Raw genomic sequence first — 21,571 nt, 5'->3', positions numbered from 1 at the left:
TATTTAACTTCCTTTAAAGACATCGGATGTTGGATGCCAGGATGTGTACCATTTATAAGAGAATAAACTGAGTGCTAACATGAGGAGGATCACAATGATGTAGGTGAGAAGGACAGCAAAAACAGTAATGCAAACAGGCCCAACCAAGTGCAGAGTAACCATTCACTTGCTCTGCTGTTTCCTATTATTAATGTCATAGTTCTCTCCTCAGTGACTTAAGGAATGGCTTTTTCTCTTTAACTGTTGAAGTGGAACAATTCTGTTATTTGCCTTTAATTCTGTTCTGTTGTACCTACACTGTCTGAAGGTGACATCATCAACCCATTAAGTGTTCAGTTTCATAACCTTCTCTTAAATGAAATAATCATTTGTTCTGGAAACCATTATTTTTTCACAGTTTGTTTATGTGCAAAATTTTTCTGATGCCCAGAAGGAAAAACTTTTTCTATCTTTATCTAAATACAATAACTTGATTTTCATTTGTCTGAATGTTTGTAGCCAGGAAATCCAATATCTGATCTGACTGCCAATTCGTTCCAGCTCATTTAGCATTACCTGGGGAGCACGTGTAATATTTCACTATGTCCTTACCCTTCACATTTAAAACACAGTGGTTTAATGTCAAATCCTGCTGGGAGGGGTTCAGTCTTGACATCAAGGGCCATGAGGTACATGACCTTGAAGATTTCTTCTACCTTCTTCAAACTAGCCACATCTTCCGATGGATCTACAGCCAGAATAAACAGTGGTGGTTTCTCCTTATTTGTTTGACTGTGAAGTCTTGCCATGGCATTAAATCTGAAGTTTAACAGAACTTGATGCACTGTTTTCACATTGAATATCCATTTTAGTCCACATAGCAGGGCCTTAACTCCTGGCATTGTATTCTGAAGAACTGTTCTAATTGGTTCTTCAATGGGGTACTCCTTCATCTTCTTCCTCACAGTGTCCTGGTCATTCAAAGTGTGGTATCATTCTCCATCGGTGTCATCTCGGGCTGGTATTGAAGTTCACCAGTCAAATCATTGTAGGTCTCTATCCAGTTGTTTCCAGCTTAATGGATGAACCTCAGATATTGCTCACAATATGGAACTCTTTCTTCATTTTGTTATTGTCTTCTCTGAGGCCCTGCCTCACCCCGTTTCTCGCTGGTGGACATTTCTGGCCATACTGTCATCTTATTCTGTTTATTGTGGTTGATCTTTCCTGTGCTACATGCTAATTTAACATTCACAATTTGCTTCCACTGTTAGAACATCAAAAACAAAAACTTGTTATTCAGAACAGCAAACATGGCAATTCTGTTATTTAGCAGGCAGCACACAACTGAAGAGAAGCTGTAAACTACTCTCCCTGCAAAACAGAACACCACGCAGGTGCTTGCACGATGACCCTTCTAACAGCCATGTACCGCAAGCCTCTAGAGGAATGGAAGGTTCCAAATGATTGGAAAAAGAGCACAGGTAGTTCCAGTTTTCAAGAAGGGTCTTCGAGCAGATACGCAAAACTATAGGCCTAGATCTCTGACATAGATCTGTTGTAGAATTTTAGAACATGTATTTTGCTCATGTATCATGTCATTTCTGGAAACCCAGAATCTACTCTGCAGGAATCAACATGGACTCTGGAAACAGCGATCGTGTGAGACCCAGCTCGCTTTATTTGTTCATGACACCCAGAAAATATTAAATACAGGCTCCCAGGTAGATGCCATTTTCCTTGACTTCTGGAAGGTGTTCAATACAGTTCCACACTGTCGCCTGATAAACAAAGTAAGAGCCTATGGAATATCAGCCCAGCTGTGTGGCTGGATTGAAGAGTTTTTAGCAAACAGAACACAGCATGTTGTTCTCAATGGAGAGACGTCTACAGACGTTAAAGTAACCTCTGGCATGCCACAGGGGGGTGCTATGGGACCATTGCTTTTAACAATATACATAAATACCTAGTAGATAGTGTCGGAAGTTCCATGCAGCTTTTCACAGATGATGCTCTAGCATACAGAGAAGTTGCAGCATTAGAAAATTGCAGCAAAATGCAGGAAGATCTACAGCGGATAGGCACATGGTGCAGGGAGTGGCAACTGACCCTTAACATAGACATATGTAATGTATTGCGAATACATAGAAAGAAGGAGGATCCTTTAATGTATGATTATATGATAGCGGAACAAACACTGGTAGCAGTTACTTCCGTAAAATATCTGGGAGTATGCGTACGGAATGATTTGAAGTTGAATTATCATATAAAATTAATTGTTGGTAAGGCGAGTGCCAGGTTGAGATTCATTGTGAGAGTCCTTAGAAAATGTAGTCCATCAACAAAGGAGATGGCTTACAAAACACTCGTTCGACCTATACTTGAGTATTGCTCATCAGTGTGGGATCCGTACCAGGTCGGGTTGACAGAGGAGATAGAGAAGATCCAAAGAAGAGCGGCGCATTTCGTCACAGGGTTATTTGGTAAGCATGATAGCGTTACGGAGATGTTTAGCAAACTCAAGTGGCAGACTCTGCAAGAGAGGCGCTCTGCATCACGGTGTAGCTTACTGTCCAGGTTTCGAGAGGGTGCGTTTCTGGATGACGTATCGAATATATTGCTTCCCCCTACTTATATCTCCCAAGGAGATCACGAATGTAAAATCAGAGTGATTCGAGCGCACACGGAGGCTTTCTGGCAGTCGTTCTTCCCACGAACCGTACACGACGAGGGAGGTAATGACAGTGGCACGTTAAGTGCCCTCCGCCACACACCGTTGGGTGGCTTGCGGAGTATAAATGTAGATGTAGATGTAGACCTCTCGGCAGCTACTGGGAGGTTAATTCGCTGTCATTTTCTATCACCATCAACTGCACACATGTTAAATGTGGACTTACATATCTTTAGCATCACCATCTACCATAGTTTTTCTATCAATAAGATGAAATACTCTGTAAGGTGAAAAGTGCTGAGAAGTAGTATAATTTAACAGTACCTCCTGAGATGACTCCAACCCTGTAATGGTTTCTTCAACATGAGTACTCTCCTGAGGCATAGTTACATATGTTGCTTCTGAAGCCCCATCTGTTACTTCTGCTGATGTCTCTGCAATAAGTGAGTATCAGTATGTGTGGCACAATAAATGTATTAAATACATGTTTGAGTGAAACCAAATCAAAATAAGAATATTATTACACAAAGAAGAAAAATGAGAACTTGCTGACCTGATACAACTGTCATAACTGGCTGCTGATCACCATTTGCTTGATAATAGTAATGACCTGACTGGTCCACAAAATAAGTTCCCTCCTCGGCATTTTCTTCAGTGGTAACTACTTCAGCTGAAAACAGTTCATAAGGTGAGATTATTCCAAATATAACATCTAGGATGGAAAAAAACAAACATCAACTATGACTTCATACTGCTTTTGCAATCTGTAATCACAGTGAAAGAGGGTACAGGGTAAGGCTACTGAAAAAGAATGTATCTTGATTGTGAATGCTGTTTTCTGTTACATGTGACTGTGCTCCACACATTGATGTGGTATAGGTCATTATCATATTATCATTCCATACTTAATATGTGCTCCAGAAAGATTGTTAAGGGGGAATTTATGCACAGAATGCAAGTGTTATCTGACCATGAAAATAATCTTAATTACATAACAATTAGTAGTAATGCTGTACATGTGTACGGCATGTAATAGAGAACAACTGAAAAGATTCACTTATGCACAAGAGAAGATATATGTCTTGCAAATTAAAGTTCTTGAAGAAATACAAAATAGTGATGGAAAAAATTATCTGTTGAGTGTTCAGTAGTAAATCTGGAGGTTTCTCTAACACAAAAGGAAAAGGAATTTAACATATTAAAAGAATATAACACAGTCCACTTATGAATATCTCCTGAAGAAATTTACAGAAGTTAATAAAGAACCATACGTGGCAGTCAAATGAAAACCATACAGATGGAAAAAAGTAAGTAGACTGTTTATTATTCCAAAAGCAATCATCATAATTGTTCATACATTTATCCCACTGCAGAAAAACGTTTACGGTTGCCTATGGAACCATGACAGTGTCCAGGAGAGCACCTCTTCATCTAAATCAAACCAATGGCCATGAATGTCATTCTTCAGTGCTCCCAAAAATATGGAAATCACATGGGGAGAGGCAGGAACTGCATGGAGAATGTGTAAGGACTTCCCAGTGAAACTTTTGCAGTGTAGTCAAAACAACCTTGGCAAAATGTCTGCCAATGACATCATGTTACACTGGAAGAATTGTTAAAATTACTCATTAGAACATTCACATTTTCTAGCTTTCTGCAACCACAACTGCAATGTTGCAGTCCAATGAGAAACATACTGTACATGATTTATTTCTTAAATTACTTTCAGATCCAAGATTATTCAAGTCTGCAGTTCATATCATCTACTTTATATTAAATGCTGCTTCCACTACTTAATAATGTTTCTATAATGTGACAGATACAAAATCCTTTCACCAAGCAGCAGCACGAGAACACCATATATAGATATAGAAATTTGCAAGCTTTCGGAGCCAATGGCTCCTTCTTCCAGCAGAAGGGTTGAAAGGGAAAGAAGACAGGAGAAGGAAAAAGGACTGGTGAAGTTTAGGAAATGGGGAGGATTTGGAAAAGTCACCCAGAACGCTGGGTCAGGCTTGACTTACAGGATGGGATGAGAAGGAAAGAAAGTGAAGTCTTGTACTCCACACCGCTCCTCCAAGATTTCAATTCAATTCACAGAAAACCATTGTGGAACATATGGTTTAATTTCACATACACGCAGAAACTAAAAAATGACTATGTTTCAGGATACTTTAGTCACAGATCGGTGCATGAGTATACTCCAGATACTATTAATGGTGATTGTTGAAAATTTGTAACTCATTATTTTGAGCTTTAAAAGCTACTTTACAGGTATACATGTAATGTCATTCATTATAGGACATATATCATTAATAAAAAATATTATTTTTTGGAATATAATTTGTATAAAAATCAATATATTAAGGGGTTACAATTCATAGCTCATTGGCTAAATTCTACAGCTCCCTTAGGGACACTTTTGACTACAGAGACTGAAAATACTATGTTTATGGTACCTGTAACATGTTGAACAGTTTGTTCTCCTCCTTGGATTTCTTTATTGAATGTTTCCAGGTAATTCTGTATATCCGATATGGTTTCAGGATTTTCTTGGCCTTCCATTTTGATCTGCACAGCGGTAAGTGCAGAGGCCGAAGCAAGTCCTTAAAAACACACAACATCTTAATAAACAGAAAAATTTCTCTCTCTCTCTCTCTTTCTCTCTGTTGCACAGTAATACTAACTTGAACTTGTCATCTGTCACAATGCAAACAGGTAAACTGAGGCAACTGAAAGAAGAAACAGAGAATGCTGAATACCAGTAAATTCATCATTAAACACTTTAATCCAAACGTTCCTAACAATATGAAGTAGGAAAATATACACTCAAGAGTATCAAGGATGGATGGTGAGCTCAATGACTACAATGAAATGATAACAAAAAAAGGAATCAAATTTACAGCATTCCAGTTAATACAAAACAAATATATGTTAAAATGGAAATATAGTCTTCAAGTTGTCAACAAGCAAGATATAATTATGACCTGCACATGTGCAATAGCTACTATCACACAACAAACAAATGAGTAAACAATTCTCTAAATCACATAGACTCTTTGAAGGGTGTGTGCACCTATTGAACAGATACTCCCCAAATGTAGTCTAGACAATCATTCCCTCACAAGCATGGGTTTTGCATCATCACGGAATAGGACAGAGAGTGTCATGGATACGATAAGTGAGTTGGACTGGCACTCACTTAAACAAAAGCATTTTTGTTGTGGCATGATCTTTTCACGAAATTTCAGTCACCAACTTCCTCCTCTAAATGTGAAAATATTTTATTGTCACCAATGTGCATAGGGAGAAATGATCATCATAATAAAATAACAGAAACCAGAACTCAAACAGAAAGATTTAAGTATTCATTTTTCCTACACGCTGTTAAGAGTGGGGAACGGTAGCGAAATAGTCTGAAGGTAGTTCAGAGAATGGTCTGACAAGAATTTAAGTGTGAATTGCAGAGTAGTCAAGTAAGTATAGATCAGGGTGCAATGATCCTTGTTACTCCTTCATTGTCACAAGAGATTCTAGATCAGGTTGTAAGGTTGCTTGCGGGAGCTCTTCGACCATAATAAACATGTTCATAGTTCAAAGATAACTCTTATTATCCTAAATATTTGTTCTCCCACCTTCAGTCTTTAAATTTTTCAAATGACTAAACGTGGAAGCTTTAGTGCCTTGTACACCTTCTTATCTCATCACACAATCACTTGTTGGGCAATCTTAATTCGTGTGTTAGCTCTACCTTATTAAACACAGGGCAACCTTGCTTGTAACTTGACACCTCACTCAGTAATTTGTATAAATATGAGACGGAAATATAATGTAAATGGACACACAAAATATCTATTCACCAAGCAGCGGCAGGGGAACATACTCAAAAGGATTTAACATCTACCAGCTTACAGAGCCAGTGCTTCCTTCTTCTGTTAGAAGGGTTGAAGGGGAAGGAAGTGGGTGAAGGAAAAGAAGTGGAGACGTTTAGGGAAAGGGGTACAGTTCAGAAAATCACCCAGAACCCCCGGTCAGGGGAGATGGTTCAAATGGCTCTGAGCACTATGGGACTTAACTTCTGTGGTCATCAGTCCCCTAGAACTTAGAACTACTTAAACCTAACTAACCTAAGAACATCACACACATCCATGCCCGAGGCAGGATTCGAACCTGCGACCGTAGCAGTCCCGCGGTTCCGGACTGCGCGCCTAGAACCACTAGACCACCGCGACCGGCGGTCAGGGGAGACTTACCGGATGGGATGAGAAGGAAAGACTGATTGTTGGGGGCTTTTTTCCAATCATTTTTTCGGATCATATAGACCACTCTTGTGGCGAGAAGTTCTCTCCCACTCATTGCCTCTTGTTAACCAATTTTTCTGATTTTTTTCCCTGCTTTTCTTCCGGTTTTCTATCTTTTTCCACCCTCTGCCTCTCATTTTTGCCACTCCCACGATTTCTATTACTCCAAACAGAAAAAAAAGGCAGCCCCCAACACTCTATCAGTGTTTCCTTCTCATCCCGTCTGGTAAGTCTCCCCTGACCTGGGGTTCTGGGTGACTTTTCTGAACTCCGTGACTTGGGGATCTGGGTGACTTTTCTGAACTGTACCCCCTTCCCTAAACCTCTCACTCCTTTTCCTTCACCCTCTTCCTTCCCCTTCAACACTTCTGCCAGGATAAGGAGCCAGTGGCTCTGAAAGCTTGTAAGAGTTAAATCCTTTTGTGTGTGTATTCCCCTGCCACCGCTAGGCGACTAGATTTTTTATCTGTCCATTTACATTATATTATCAGCAATTGATTATTTTCGTTGTTATATTAGCCCATGAGGTGGAAATGTGTTGCTCCATGTTCATGAGCAACTTTGTTGACAGATGGTATAGTTCAAGACTGAACGAACATAGTCAAATCTTAAGGCGGTTTAATCATGTTTTAATATACTCATGAAGCACTGACTTACTGAAAGTGAGGGTAAAAATGATAGCATTTTCCTGGCAGTTATCTAATATCCAACACTTCTGCCACTCCTACATTTTTCTCATTCTTCCAGTAATCGGTTATGTTGAGCATTCAATGATCTTTAGAGATGAGAACAATATGTGCAAATGTGAGGAGTGTTGTAAAGCTGAAGCCCAATGATGTATTTGTTGTTTTCTTCTTTTGCCGTAAGCAGGGACTAGCCACGTATTCATCATTTTCAGAATGACATGTAATCCCAGTGACATCTTCCAAAATGTTCTCTCTTCTCTTTACATAATCTACCACAACACTTGAGCTTACTGGATGTGTTCTCTTTCTTGTAGGAGCCTTTAGGTTGGTTAGTTTCTTTAGCCATTCCAATTGTAAAGGTGTTTGTACTCCCTGACAGCCTGTCTCTACCAAATCCAGGTGGACTTATTAAGGGAACTTTTGATTGTATAAATATCCAGGGTGCTGTAAAAGTTTCTACCATCCTCATGGTGCAGATGCCAAAGTTGAGGTATTTATTCCTTGCAGCAAATAGCACATGCACCTGACAACTGCTCAACATACGAACCACAAGTTTGCCCAATTTAATTCAAACACTGCTAGCAGAGCTGCCGTTAGTGTTAACTGCAGACGAAATTTGGAGCTCACTAAATGCCACGGAAGTGGTACGCATTATAACTTACCTCATGTTGATTGTCTTCGCCGGTAAAATAAAATAAAAAAACTTTTAAAAAAATCTCAACCAGCCAGCTGCCTCATCCATAACTAAACTTTTGTGACTATTTCCATTTACATCGTCTTCAATCATCCATCCAGATTAAGTCAAGACTAATTAATTTTACAATCGAATATGTAACATTCACCAAAGTGCAACACACTATTCTGGGATCAGAATAACAAAGTGGTCGTCAGTTTACCTCATGTTTGAGGTAAGAAAACATTCCAAGATTCTACGACAAACTGAAGTCAAAGATACTGGACAGTAGTTTTGCGGATAACTTCTACTACCCTTCTTGTAGACAGGTGTCTCCTGTGCTTTGTTCCACCAACTGGGCAAGGTGTTTTATTTGAGCGATCTAAGACAGATTACAGTTGCAAGAGAGGCTAACTCAGCTACAAGTTCAATAAAGAATCTGATAGAGGTTCCATCATGCCATGGAGCTTTGTTCAATTTCAATGATTTCAGCTGTTTCTCAACACCACTGACACTAATACTGATTTCACTCATCTTTCCAGTGGTACAAGGACTAAATTTGAGCAATTCTCCTGGGTTTTCCTTTGTAAAGAAATATTTGAAAACAAGAGTTAAGCATTTCAGTTTGTGTCTCACTCACTAGAGTCTGGACACTAACTTTGATGCCACTAACAGCCTTTACATGCAACCAGGGTTTCTTTGGTTTTGTGAAAGATCATTTAACAATATTCTGCTGTGATAGTCGCTGAAGGATCACGCATTGCTCTCCTGACAGCTAAACATGTTTCATTCAGCATCTCTCTATCTACAGTCCTAAGCTTTGTTTTGCACTTATTATGCAGTAGTCTCTGTACCACGAAGGAGATTCCTCCTATTATGAACTGTTCTACTGTCCAGTGCATAGCCAACTATTCTTTTAAACTTGAGACATAGCTCCTCTACATGCTCCTGCCTTGTACTGGAAGTTTCAAGTTCCTCATTGAGGTATATATATATATATATATATATATATATATATATATATATATATATATATATAAAACACAGATGATGTGACTTACCGAACGAAAGTGCTGGCAGGTCGATAGACACACAAACATACACATGAAATTCAAGCTTTCGCAACAAACTGTTGCCTCATCAGGAAAGAGGGAAGGAGAGGGAAAGACGAAAGGATGTGGGTTTTAAGGGAGAGGGTAAGGAGTCATTCCAATCCCGGGAGCAGAAAGACTTACCTTAGGGGGGAAAAAGGACAGGTATACACTCGCACACACACACACGTGTGTGTGTGTGTGTGTGTGTGTGTGTGTGTGTGTGTGTGTGTGTGCGTGCGTGTGTGTGTGTGTGTGTGCGTGCGTGCGCGCGTGTGTGCGTGCGCGCGTGTGTGCGCGAGTGTATACCTGTCCCACACACCCTCTCCCTTAAAACCCACATCCTTTCATCTTTCCCTCTCCTTCCCTCTTTCCTGATGAAGCAACTGTTGGTTGCGAAAGCTTGAATTTTGTGTGTATGTTTGTGTTCGTTTGTGTGTCTATCGACCTGCCAGCGCTTTTGTTTGGTAAGTCTCATCATCTTTGTTTTTATATATATTTTTCCCACGTGGAATGTTTCCCTCTATTAACAAAGATGATGTGACTTACCAAACAAAAGTGCTGCCAGGTCGATACACACACAAACAAACACAAACATACACACAAAATTCAAGCTTTCGCAACCAACGGTTGCTTCATCAGGAAAGAGGGAAGGAGAGGGAAAGATGAAAGGATGTGGGTTTTAAGGGAGAGGGTAAGGAGTCATTCCAATCCCGGGAGCGGAAAGACTTACCTTAGGGGGAAAAAGGACGGGTATACACTCGCACACACACACCCATATCCAACGGCACATACACAGACACAAGCAGACATTTGTAAAGGCAAAGAGTTTATATATATACAGGGTGAGTCACCTAACATTACCGCTGGGTGTATTTCGTAAACCACATCAAATACTGACAAATCGATTCCACAGACCGAACATGAGGAGAGGGGCTAGTGTAATTGGTTAATACAAACCATAAAAAATGCACGTAAGTATGTTTTTTAACACAAACCTATGTTTTTCTTTTTTAATGGAACCGCGTTAGTTTTGTTAGCACATCTGAACATATAAACAAATATGTAATCAGTGCCATTTGTTGCATTGTAAAATGTTAATTATATCTGGAGATATTGTAACCTAAAGTTGACGCTTGAGTACCACTCCTCCGCTGTTCGATCGTGTGTATCAGAGAGCACTGAATTACGTAGGGATCCAAAGGGAACGGTGATGGACCTTAGGTACAGAAGAGACTGGAACAGCACATTACATCCACATGCTAACACCTTTTTATTGGTCTTATTCACTGACGCACATGTACATTACCATGAGGGGTGAGGTACATGTACACACGTGGTTTCCGTTTTCAATTACGGAGTGGAATAGAGTGTGTCACGACATGTCAGGCCAATAGATGTTCAATGTGGTGGCCATCATTTGCTGCACACAATTGCAATCTCTGGCATAACGAATGTCGTACACGCCGCAGTACATCTGGTGTAATGTCGCCACAGGCTGCCACAATACGTTGTTTCATATCCTCTGGGGTTGTAGGCACATCACGATACACATTCTCCTTTAACGTACCCCACAGAAATAAGTCCAGAGGTGTAAGATCAGGAGAACGGGCTGGCCAATTTATGCGTCCTCCACGTCCTATGAAACGCCCGTCGAACATCCTGTCAAGGGTCAGCCTAGAATTAATTGCGGAATGTGCAGGTGCACCATCATGCTGATACCACATACGTTGACGCGTTTCCAGTGGGACATTTTCGAGCAACGTTGGCAGATCATTCTGTAGAAACGCGATGTATGTTGCAACTGTTTGGGCCCCTGCAATGAAGTGAGGACCAATGAGGTGGTCGCCAATGATTCCGCACCATACATTTACAGTCCACAGTCACTGTCGCTCTACCTGTCTGAGCCAGTGAGAATTGTCCACAGACCAGTAATGCATGTTCCGTAGATTCACTGCCCCGTGGTTTGTGAAACCCGCTTCATCGGTAAACAGGTAGAACTGCAACGCATTCTCTGTTAATGCCCACTGACAGAATTGCACTCGATGATTAAAGTCATCACCATGTAATTGCTGATTTAGCAACACATGAAACGGGTGAAAGGGGTGACAATGCAGTATGCGCATGACACTACTTTGACTCAGTCCACCGGCTCTCACAATGTCCCGTGTACTCATGTGTCTGAACGTCGGAGGTTTCAAGCGTCAACTTTAGGTTACGATATCTCCGGATGTAATTAACATTTTACAATGCAACAAACGGCACTGATTACATATTTGTTTATATGTTCAGATGTGCTAACAAAACTAACGTGGTTCCATTTAAAAAAACGTAGGTTTATGTTAAAAAACATACTTCCGTGCATTTTTGTATGGTTTGTATTAAACAATTACACTAGCCCCTCTCCTCACGTTTGGTCTGTGGAATCGGTTCGTCAGTATTTGATGTGGTTTACGAAATATATCCAGCGGTAACGTTAGGTGACTCACCCTGTGTGTGTGTGTGTGGGGGGGGGGGGGGGGGGGGGGGCTCTATATATATGCCTGCCACAACGGCATCATGGGCATTGAGACCAGTTTCGATGTGGACATTCTCAAAGAGGTCAGGTCTATTTGTAGCCATTCGATCCAATATATTTCCATCATGAGTGGGGTTCTGAACTATCTGTTCTACATAGTTTTCAGAGAAGGCATTTCATACTGTTTCACAGGATGTCTTATCATGCCCTCCACTAACAAAACTAATTTTCCCAATTGATAGTTCAGTGATTAAAAGCTCCACCAATCATTACAGTACAATTGGGGAACTCTGTACAAGTGAACTGAGGTTCTCTCTGAAGTTTTCAGTTACATCAGGATATCAGTCCGGTAGGTGACAGAAGGATCCAGTTAAGATTTTATGCCCACCTCTGATGCTGATTCTTCATAGTGGATGGAGGATCACAATGATGTCTGTTCTTTCCAACGTGTCCAAAAGAACACACACCACATACATAAAAATATAAATGTCAACTTAAAAAAGCATTCGTTATGAATATTTATATATGGTATAGTTTTTGTATCAAAAACCAAACATTTTATACCGGTGTGTCACAGAGTTTTATTCTCGCTTAAATATTGTTTTCTGAATGTTAATCATATTATGAGGCTTACATATCAACTACAAAAACCAAATTTATATATCCTCTGGTGTATCTCCACTGTCCAAGGTTTCTGAGAATTTTATTTTTTGGTAAACACCATGAAAAACTGGGGAATGTAATCATACATTATTGCCATGAGGTCTTTTAACTCCACAGGTGATGTAGGCCACCTGAATGGATAGAATAATGGCATTTCTCAAGAAATTTTGTTATGTAAGGATCATCAAGCAGATTTTCTCTTCCGGCTTTTGAGCGACAACCTGGCATCTTCTTCAAGCATTCCAATTCATTCCACTGTTCTATTTCAGAATAGGTTTATTTGAAAAACAGCATGCGTGGCTGTCTATAAAATTTCAGAGCAATTATTTTCCCAATATTAAAGGTAGCACAGTTACTGCAAATCCACTCTTTACTATTTTATTGTTTAACTGCTGAAAATTTCTGAAATCCGATCTTAAATGAGTCTTTGACTCTGTCATTCTACAAAACTTTATAGGCCTACCACTGGTCAGGTGTAAAAGTATGATCTATCTTTCGAAGTATCTTTTCTATCGTGTCAAAATCTCAATTGCTGGGTAAATAGGTATGTTCAGAAACAACGAAATAATATTGAATGGAATCACAGAGTCCTTTAGCAATGAGAGAATCAAACACATTAATCATTGCATTGTTTTTCTTTTGTAAAGTAAAAGAGCCTGGGGGAGGGGAAAATAACTCTTTCTTCCAGTGAACATACAGGGGATCACTGACCACTTTCATGATTCAGGATGCAGGATACTCACAACAGCCTTAGGTAGAACAATGTCTCTGTTGCAATTTTTGGTGTTAGCGGTGCCTGTTGTAAATCATAGGTGATTACACAGTACTCCCAATCATAGGTGATTATATAGTATTCACTATCATCACTGGAACAAGCCTTTGTATGTTCCCTCAATAAAAAGTATGTTTTTTCAACTTTCAGCTGGTATAGCCTAACATTCAAGGCAATATTATCCATCTTCAGAGTGGCACACTTTTGAAAAGTTTTACAAAGTGTCTGTATGTGGTAACTTAAAGCTTACATCAAACTCACATTGAGAACTTTAGTATACATTCTTATTTTATGGGGAAAACTCCTGAATCTTGACATTCTTTTTCATACAGATGGTGCATTTTAGCCACAGTTTTCACACTTATAATGTACACTTTATTTGTAACTTCATTCTGTGAATAATGACTTCACTGTTTCTGAAACTTTTTAATGTCATCTCTAACACTATCAAGTTTTTATTTTATGCATAACACTGTCATGTTTTACCTTCTATTCATATGCAGCATGCCTAGATGTCTACATCTTCACCAATATTACAAATTTTTTATCTCTTTAGCTGCTGACAGTCTTTTGCACAAAACTGCATATGTCACAGAAAGCTTTTAAACATACTTTAAGCTTTGTACCAGTAGCCATTACCACATGATAAGCTTATGAGTTCTTTCTTCTACTCACTCCTACATCATTACAGTTTTTAGCATACCCTTGACTGCAATCCTCACACTCAATAATACCATTTAGGCATGTACTTCGAATACTGTCCTCTTATAGCTTGTAAAACACACAAAATAATATGTTTTTAGAATCTTCATCTAACACTGAATAGTGGTGCACCAATTGAATTTAGAACTGTCCGATTTGTTTTTGCAGTCATATGCAGGTCCGTATTGCTTCACTGTACTTGTTTTTCTGGTTTTATCATTCATGTATTAATGTCCAATATTTTTCTTCTTTACATTTTCTCTCTTCCATTCATATGGGTTATGAATATGTTTGTTGCAACCACTTTCAGTGTTCCATGATACACAAGCATCCAGGTTTCTTTGAAATACGGTACATCAGGGACACCAGAAATATCACTTCCATTACCAAAAGAATGATATATCATATACATTACAAAGTGTGGCAAAATAACAATTTAGGTTTAATTTGCATAAAAGAAGAGAGATGTAAAAACAAATATTAAATAACATCATAGCCTTCTTGTATGATAGAATTGTGTAACTATCTTTAAAATTCCTATGTTGGTGACTCTGCCACCGACATAGCAGACAAGATCAGTAAGTAGGATAGTACCTCCTCTCATTCACAATACTGATGAGGACATACTCCCAAACCTACAATATCTATGGCACAAAATGTGGGAACTACGTCATATCATTCTAGTTCACATGACAGACAACAGATGACAGGAGTTTACAAGAAATGGCAAAATTTCAATTTTTTAAAAAGTTTGTGGCATAGCTCCATCCCTCCCTAGATCGCTAAACTGTGCACTGAGATGGTGTGGCCAAACTCGTGCTATGATTGGTTGTTGCCATGGTAACTGGCCTGTAAACAACTAGCTGTCAGTAAGTTTTTAATTCCGATTCAGGTATAGAGTAGTGTGTACATCACAAGGAAATTTGTGGACAAAGAACAGCAGCAAGAGATAGTGTATCAGGACACACCTACCAACAGCATCATTATGCTGCATTTATATGTAAAAAGTGCTTCCTGGTGCACACCGAATATTTAGCATTGATATTCACTTAAGTGCACACATAGTATCAGCTATTTTGCAATTCCAATGTTCATTATGGACAGCACAAAGCAAACAACCTATACTGTGTTAAACAAGTGATACCAATATATAGTGTTTACAGAGAAGTGCTGGCAACTGCAATACCTCAGAGTTGTCAGTTGCCAGATGGGGTGTGCAGTGTAAACAAAGACACACTGCCACAATGGTCCTACTGCAAAACATCCCCCCCCCCACCCCCTCTCCACAAACTGTATCATGTACCTGCTTTGTTACATGCAAACCCCTCTGGCACACAAGGACATGAAAATCTTTGCACGGCCATTATGTTGTTAAACAAGATGCATGCTAGTGACCTACGTGCAAATATCTCGCTTTCATGAAAACATCTGCCTTTTATAACCAGAGGATAACATTCAGTGGCTGGATGATGTTTGCAGATATGTATCATTTGAGTAGTATTCTTTGCTTGTTCTGATGATAACTTTCTTAAGGTATGCCAGGATGACATTACTGGTAATACAATGACCACAAAAGGTGAGAATCTGTGTTCAAAACCGAACTTATACGCTCTCTTGCTCTCTTTCTAAAGCCACCTTTTCCTGAATAATGAACTTGTTTGGTCAGTATGTTTACAATATGGTCTATGTCAAGAAGATAAGTCTGTGATCTGTTGTTACAATACTATTAGCTGTTTTGCTATTTCCAGCACGATGGTTTTAGCTCTCTGAGCTGAGAATTTCCGACTTATATAATCCTGCAACCACATTGAAATTTGTTAGTAATCCAGAAAATGGCATTGTTCCACATCACTCGTCAACAGAGTTAAATGAGATAAATGTAGCTTTATCTGCAACTGGCATGTACAGAAAGATAATATCCTCACACATGAGACTGTCAAATATGGAGTTCCAAGAATGGATTTTGACATAAGATATGAATTAGCAACAATGAGCAAATCAGTACACACATTTGAGACTATTTATGAAAAGTGTACAAAATACCGCTTTTATAAGAAAGGGATCAATGTTTGACACTGTATCATACTACAGAAGTGATTCAAAACATCAGTCATTTTATTACTGCTGTACATATTACCAGTGTTCATTGAAAGAAATTTATTTACATTATAACTACATATTTAAAACCTTTCTCGTTTTCTCTCCATGCAAACCTTCCCCCACCCACAGTCTCATTATTTTCTTCTTACATTCTGGGCTTCCTTTTCGCAAATAGTTTACGTTCCTACAAAGCATTTCTTGTCAACCTGTTGACCATATAACTTTCTCTTCCTCCTCCATCATCATCTTATAAAAGTAATGACAGTAAATAAATGACTCAAATGTATAATATTTTGAGTTATCTTATGTGTATATGTGCCACCCATCAACCACCTGGTCATGAGGCACTGAATTTCACCAGTTTTATTTTTTTCAAAAGACTTTCTTTTCCACAAAATTCTTAATTTGTTGTAAAATGTCAAAAAGAATTTCCAAAGCTATATGTAATTTGCAATTAACAAAATTAATGCATCTGTACTAGTTTATATAGTATCTAGCTCATATTTTTTATGATTAATACCTACTCTATGTTACCTGTATCCACAGAATTAAACTTGTCAATTACAAAAACTCCTGACAAGTTGCAGAACACATGAAGTGTTTTTGTCCATACTTTGAGGTCTTCATTAAAATGTTTGCATTATTACCAGCAAAAGTAAAAACTGGATTTCCTTGCCTTTGAAAGTGCAGTCTTATCATGCTAGTTTCAATTCCACACCGTCCCAAATTTTTTGCAATAATTTTAATAGATGGCATGCCATCATGTTTGGATAACCTCAAAATCTTTAAAAATGGACATGCTGAATTAGATACATTGTTGTCTTTTCCACAGTTTTATGAGATATTGGATAATGCTCTTCAGTATTTTCAGTACAAATTATGAGTAACTGAATCTGTGTTTTAAAAACCAATATAGACCAGGAAATACAACAGAGAATGTCTGAGTGCAGATAAACACAAAAAAAAACACATTAAGAAATCAATAAATGACATTCAGCAGACACTAAAAAGAGACTTTGCCAGCAGCCTAACATAATGAACCAAACGATCACGTCAATAAGAAACAGCACGGATTCTGGCAACATAGGTCTCATTGAACCACCTCATGTGGCATCCTGAACACTATAGATCAAAACAATCTGGTGGGTGCAATATTTTCTGACTTCTGAAAAGCATTTGACGCAGCACCACAACATCACTGGGGTATCAAATAAAAGTAGGTTGGGGATACCTCAGTAGGGAGACTGTAGGATTTTATCTTAGATGGAAAATCATTGGTACTTCAACTGTGCCCCAGAGAAGAGTGCTGACACACTTGCTGTTCATGTTGTAATTAATGATCTGACAGACAATATTAACAGTAACCTCTGAGTTTTTGTTGGTGATGTAGTTATCTATAACGTAATGATTGCACCTGAAAGAAAGGTGCAAACATATACAGTTAGATCTTGAAAAGATATTAAAATGGCACTAAGATTGACAACTTGCTCTAAAAGTAAAGAAATTTAAAATGTGTTCACCAAACACAAAACATGGTATCCTATGACTATAACATTAATGACTCACAATTACAGTAATATGAAATGGAATTCCTGCATAGACTCAATCACAGGTAAATCAGTTGGCAGACTTCTGTTCATCAATATAACACAGAGAAAATGCTGTCTATAAAGAAGATTGCTTACAAAACACCCGTGTGACTCACAAAACACTTATGCAACTCATTCTGGAACAATGTTTAAAAGAAGTGTGTACAGTTCAGATCAGATTCAACTAACAATGGACAATCTACATACACAACAAAGGGTAGCATTGAGATGGAGCGAGAAGGCGGGTAGTACTCCATTTGAAAAGGCCATAGATTAGAAATAGCAGGCATTACAGGCTGACCTCTTTTTATTTCTTTTTTTTTTTTTTTTTTTCTTTTTTTTTTTTTTTTTTTTTTTAAGACAGTCCACACTCTTTAGCTCTGAATTGCAGAAGTCTCAAAATCTGCAACTGTTAGTGTTTTATACCCTGTCATTATCAACAATGATTACCAAACAATAATGCGTGCAAACAGCACTGTTGTACCCGTTGTTTACGGCTGTGTTTAGTTGTTTGTGATTAAAATGAATAAAGAAGCAATTCCTGGTCAGTCATAGACATTACGTATAACTCTTCCTTGGGAATTGAAGCTTGCTACCACAATGGTGGTACATGTTTAGTACGACGCACTAAACATGGGTATAGAGACTACAGCACACAAGGGAAGATTGGTCCGCTCCCTTCACACAAAAGCTCTCTCTGTGACAGTCTGTAATTATCATGGGCAGAGCTGGTTTCTCCTTCCCCTCCTAACCCCACCCTGCATTATAAGCACTCAAGGAAAAAAGTGGACAAGGACAAATGACGGAATCAGTGATGATCTTACTGAAGCATTTGTGTGAAGCATTTTATAGAAATCACTGAATACTGAAATTAGACAAACTTCGTCACATTCCTTGCAGGCAGATCAGGTTCAACTTATGTGATGAAGGCAAGCAGGAATGGAAACGATCCATGAAAGTAACCAACATTCTGGCAGTTCTGAGGGCTGTAAATATACACCACAATGATGAAATCTTCTTGGGCTTCCACTCAGACTCAAGTCCAAGTAGATTTCTCAGAAGTATAAGCCGGCAAAGTCTACATTTACATTTGTAAACACTACAATGAAAGAAAACTATTGCAAAGCTAACATCAATTTATTTATTCATGCTAATGGTGTTTGAATCTTATGGTTACAGATTAAATCACTTGAAGAAATATAGCAAACAGCTAATGGTTGTTTAGTATTTCTGCAAGTAATTTTACAATGCAATTTTAGTCTGCACCACTACTGACACTATGCCTACGAAATCTGGTAATCAAAACCTTCATTTAGGTCTGGAAAAAAATTATCATTACATGTATCATGGAACATATTTATCCACAGTAAACTCTGATGTGCCAAGCTGAACAAACCTTAAATGTCAAACTAAAGATGATGACACAGACATTTAAAAAAAAATGTACTCAGAAAACGGCTTTTCTGGACTTGTAAACAATGTGTGCCATTGGCATTTTTTTTTTAAGTTAATTTCTTCACATATGGGTCCACAGCGTCAATGCGCTATCCAAATGATAGAACCATTCTAACCACTGTAGGCTTTCCGTTTCAATCTGTTAATACACCATGCACATAAATTATACACTGAAATGCCAAAGAAACTGGCATAGACATCCTTATTCAAATACAGAGATATGTAAACAGGCAGAATACAGCGATGAGGTCAGCAATGTCTATCAAGTGGCTGGCACAGTTGTTAGATCGGTTACTGCTGCTATAATGACAGGCTATCGAGATTTAAGTGAGTTTGAATGTGGTGTTACAGTCGGCACATGAGCGATGGGACACAGCATCCCCAAGGTGGCGATGAAGTGTGAATTTTCAAATACGACCATTTCAGGAGTGCACCGTGAATACCAGGAATCTGGTAAAACATCAAATCTCCAACATCGCTGCAGCTGGAAAAAGATCTTGCAAGAATAGGACCAATGAAGATTGAAGAGAATCGCTCAGTGTGATAGAAGAGCAACACTTCTGCCTTGCTGCAGATTTCAATGCTGGGCCATCAACAAGTGTCAGTGTGTGAACCACTCAATGAAACATCATCAATATGGGCTTTCGGGGCCGAAGGCCCACTTCTGTACCCTTGATGACTGCACGAAACAAAGCTTTACGCCTCCCCTGGGCCGGTCAACGCCAACATTGGACTGTTGACGACTGGAAACATGTTGCCTGGTGGGACTAGTGTCATTTCAAATTGTATTGAGTGGATGGATGAGTATGGGTATGAAGACAACCTCATAAATCCAGGGACCCTGCATGACAGCAGGGGGCTGTTCAAGCTGGTGGTGGCTCTGTAATGCTGTCAGCATGTGTAGTTGAAGTGATATGGGATCCCTTATACTTCTAGATATGACTGTGACAGGTGACACATATGTAAGTATCCTGCCTGATCACCTGCACCCACTGATGTCCAGTGTGCTTTCCGACGGACTTGGGCAATTCCAACGGGACAATGCGACACCCCTCACGCCCTGAAATGCTAGAGTGGCTCCAGGAACACTCTTCAGAGTTTAAACACTTCGGCTGACCACCCACCTCCCCAGACATAAACATTATTGAGCATGTTTGGGATGCTTTGCAACATGCTGTTGGGAAGAGATCCCCAACCCCTCGTATTCCTATGGATTTATGGCCAGCCCTGCAGAATCCATGGTGTAAGTTACCTCCAACACTACTCCAGACATTAGTCGAGTCCATGCCACATCTTGTTGCGTTACTTCTGTGGGCTTGCCAGGGTCCTACATGATATTAGTCAGGCGTGCCATTTTCTTTGGCTCTTCAGTGTATTATTGCCAGTTTCGGCCTTACATTATTTTCAGGTGTATGATACACATGTCACAAATATCACACATTTGAAAATGGCCAAAGGCTGAAACTGGAAAGTAATGTAATGTGGACACATATACCATTAGATAAATGATTGGTTGGTTGGTTGGTTTCGGGGAAGGAGACCAGACAGCGTGGTCATCGGTCTCATCGGATTAGGGAAGGATGGGGAAGGAAGTCGGCCGTGCCCTTTCAGAGGAACCATCCCGGCATTTGCCTGGAGTGATTTAGGGAAATCACGGAAAACCTAAATCAGGACGGCCGGACGTGGGATTGAACCGTCGTCCTCCCGAATGCAAGTCCAGTGTCGAACCACTGCGCCACCACGCTCGGTTTAGATAAATGAAACTGACAGTCTACAGTGGTTAAAATGGTTTAGACGATTTTTTTGGAGTGTTGTGTCATATATATTACGCAGAAGGAGGGGCGGGGGGGGGGGGGAGGAGGGGGGAGGGGGGGATGGAGGGAGTGAGTGAGTGAGTGAGTGAGTGAGAGTGTGTGTGTGTGTGTGTGTGTGTGTGTGTGTGTGTGTGTGTGTGTGTGTGTGTGTGCGTATTTCAATTGTACTGTTGGTCATATGTTTTGTTTACAATATGTTGTTTATTTCTTGTAAGTGATGACTTAGATCATGTTATTTACTACATCTGTATAGATATGGTGATACTAAAATGTAGACTTTCACGGCCGGAAATATCATGTCCATTATAATTATCCGGGCTGTTATGCCGTGGTCGGTTGATGAATTTTGTTTCACAGATATCTTGGGTAAAACAAAGGCAAGCGGAGTTTTGCACAAGCGATGATTCCTAAATCGATACTGATTGTTTGACACAAGCTTCTCTCTCTCATGGAAATTCATTATATTCAATTTGCGAATATGCTCAAGAATTCTGCAGCAGGCCAGCGTTACAGATGTTGGTCTGAATTAGTTGTGAACTAGACCTATGTATGTTTGC

At 39.3% G+C, this 21,571-nt stretch overlaps 1 protein-coding gene across 11 annotated transcripts in view; it reads right to left on the bottom strand.

The window, feature by feature from the left end:
• Window positions 1–21,571, bottom strand: part of LOC124612799 (transcriptional repressor CTCFL) — a 146,217-nt gene that overhangs the window by 119,046 nt on the left and 5,600 nt on the right. For 8 of the 11 annotated variants that reach the window (XM_047141203.1, XM_047141206.1, XM_047141213.1 and 5 more), the window contains 3 exons: window positions 5,110–5,256; window positions 3,204–3,320; window positions 2,975–3,084 (listed from right to left, as the gene is read on the bottom strand). In XM_047141203.1, coding sequence (XP_046997159.1) covers window positions 2,975–3,084; window positions 3,204–3,320; window positions 5,110–5,256 — 374 coding nt within the window. Of the gene's footprint in view, window positions 1–2,974; window positions 3,085–3,203; window positions 3,321–5,109; window positions 5,257–5,337; window positions 5,383–21,571 lie in introns of those variants that run through there. The other 3 variants (XM_047141209.1, XM_047141208.1, XM_047141211.1) reach the window with 3 other exon arrangements.

The sequence above is a fragment of the Schistocerca americana genome, chromosome 4 (genome assembly GCF_021461395.2).
Source record: "Schistocerca americana isolate TAMUIC-IGC-003095 chromosome 4, iqSchAmer2.1, whole genome shotgun sequence".
NCBI lineage: Eukaryota > Metazoa > Arthropoda > Insecta > Orthoptera > Acrididae > Schistocerca > Schistocerca americana.
The sequence above is the reverse complement of the archived record's forward strand: the minus strand, read 5'-3'. Positions and strand labels throughout refer to the sequence as shown.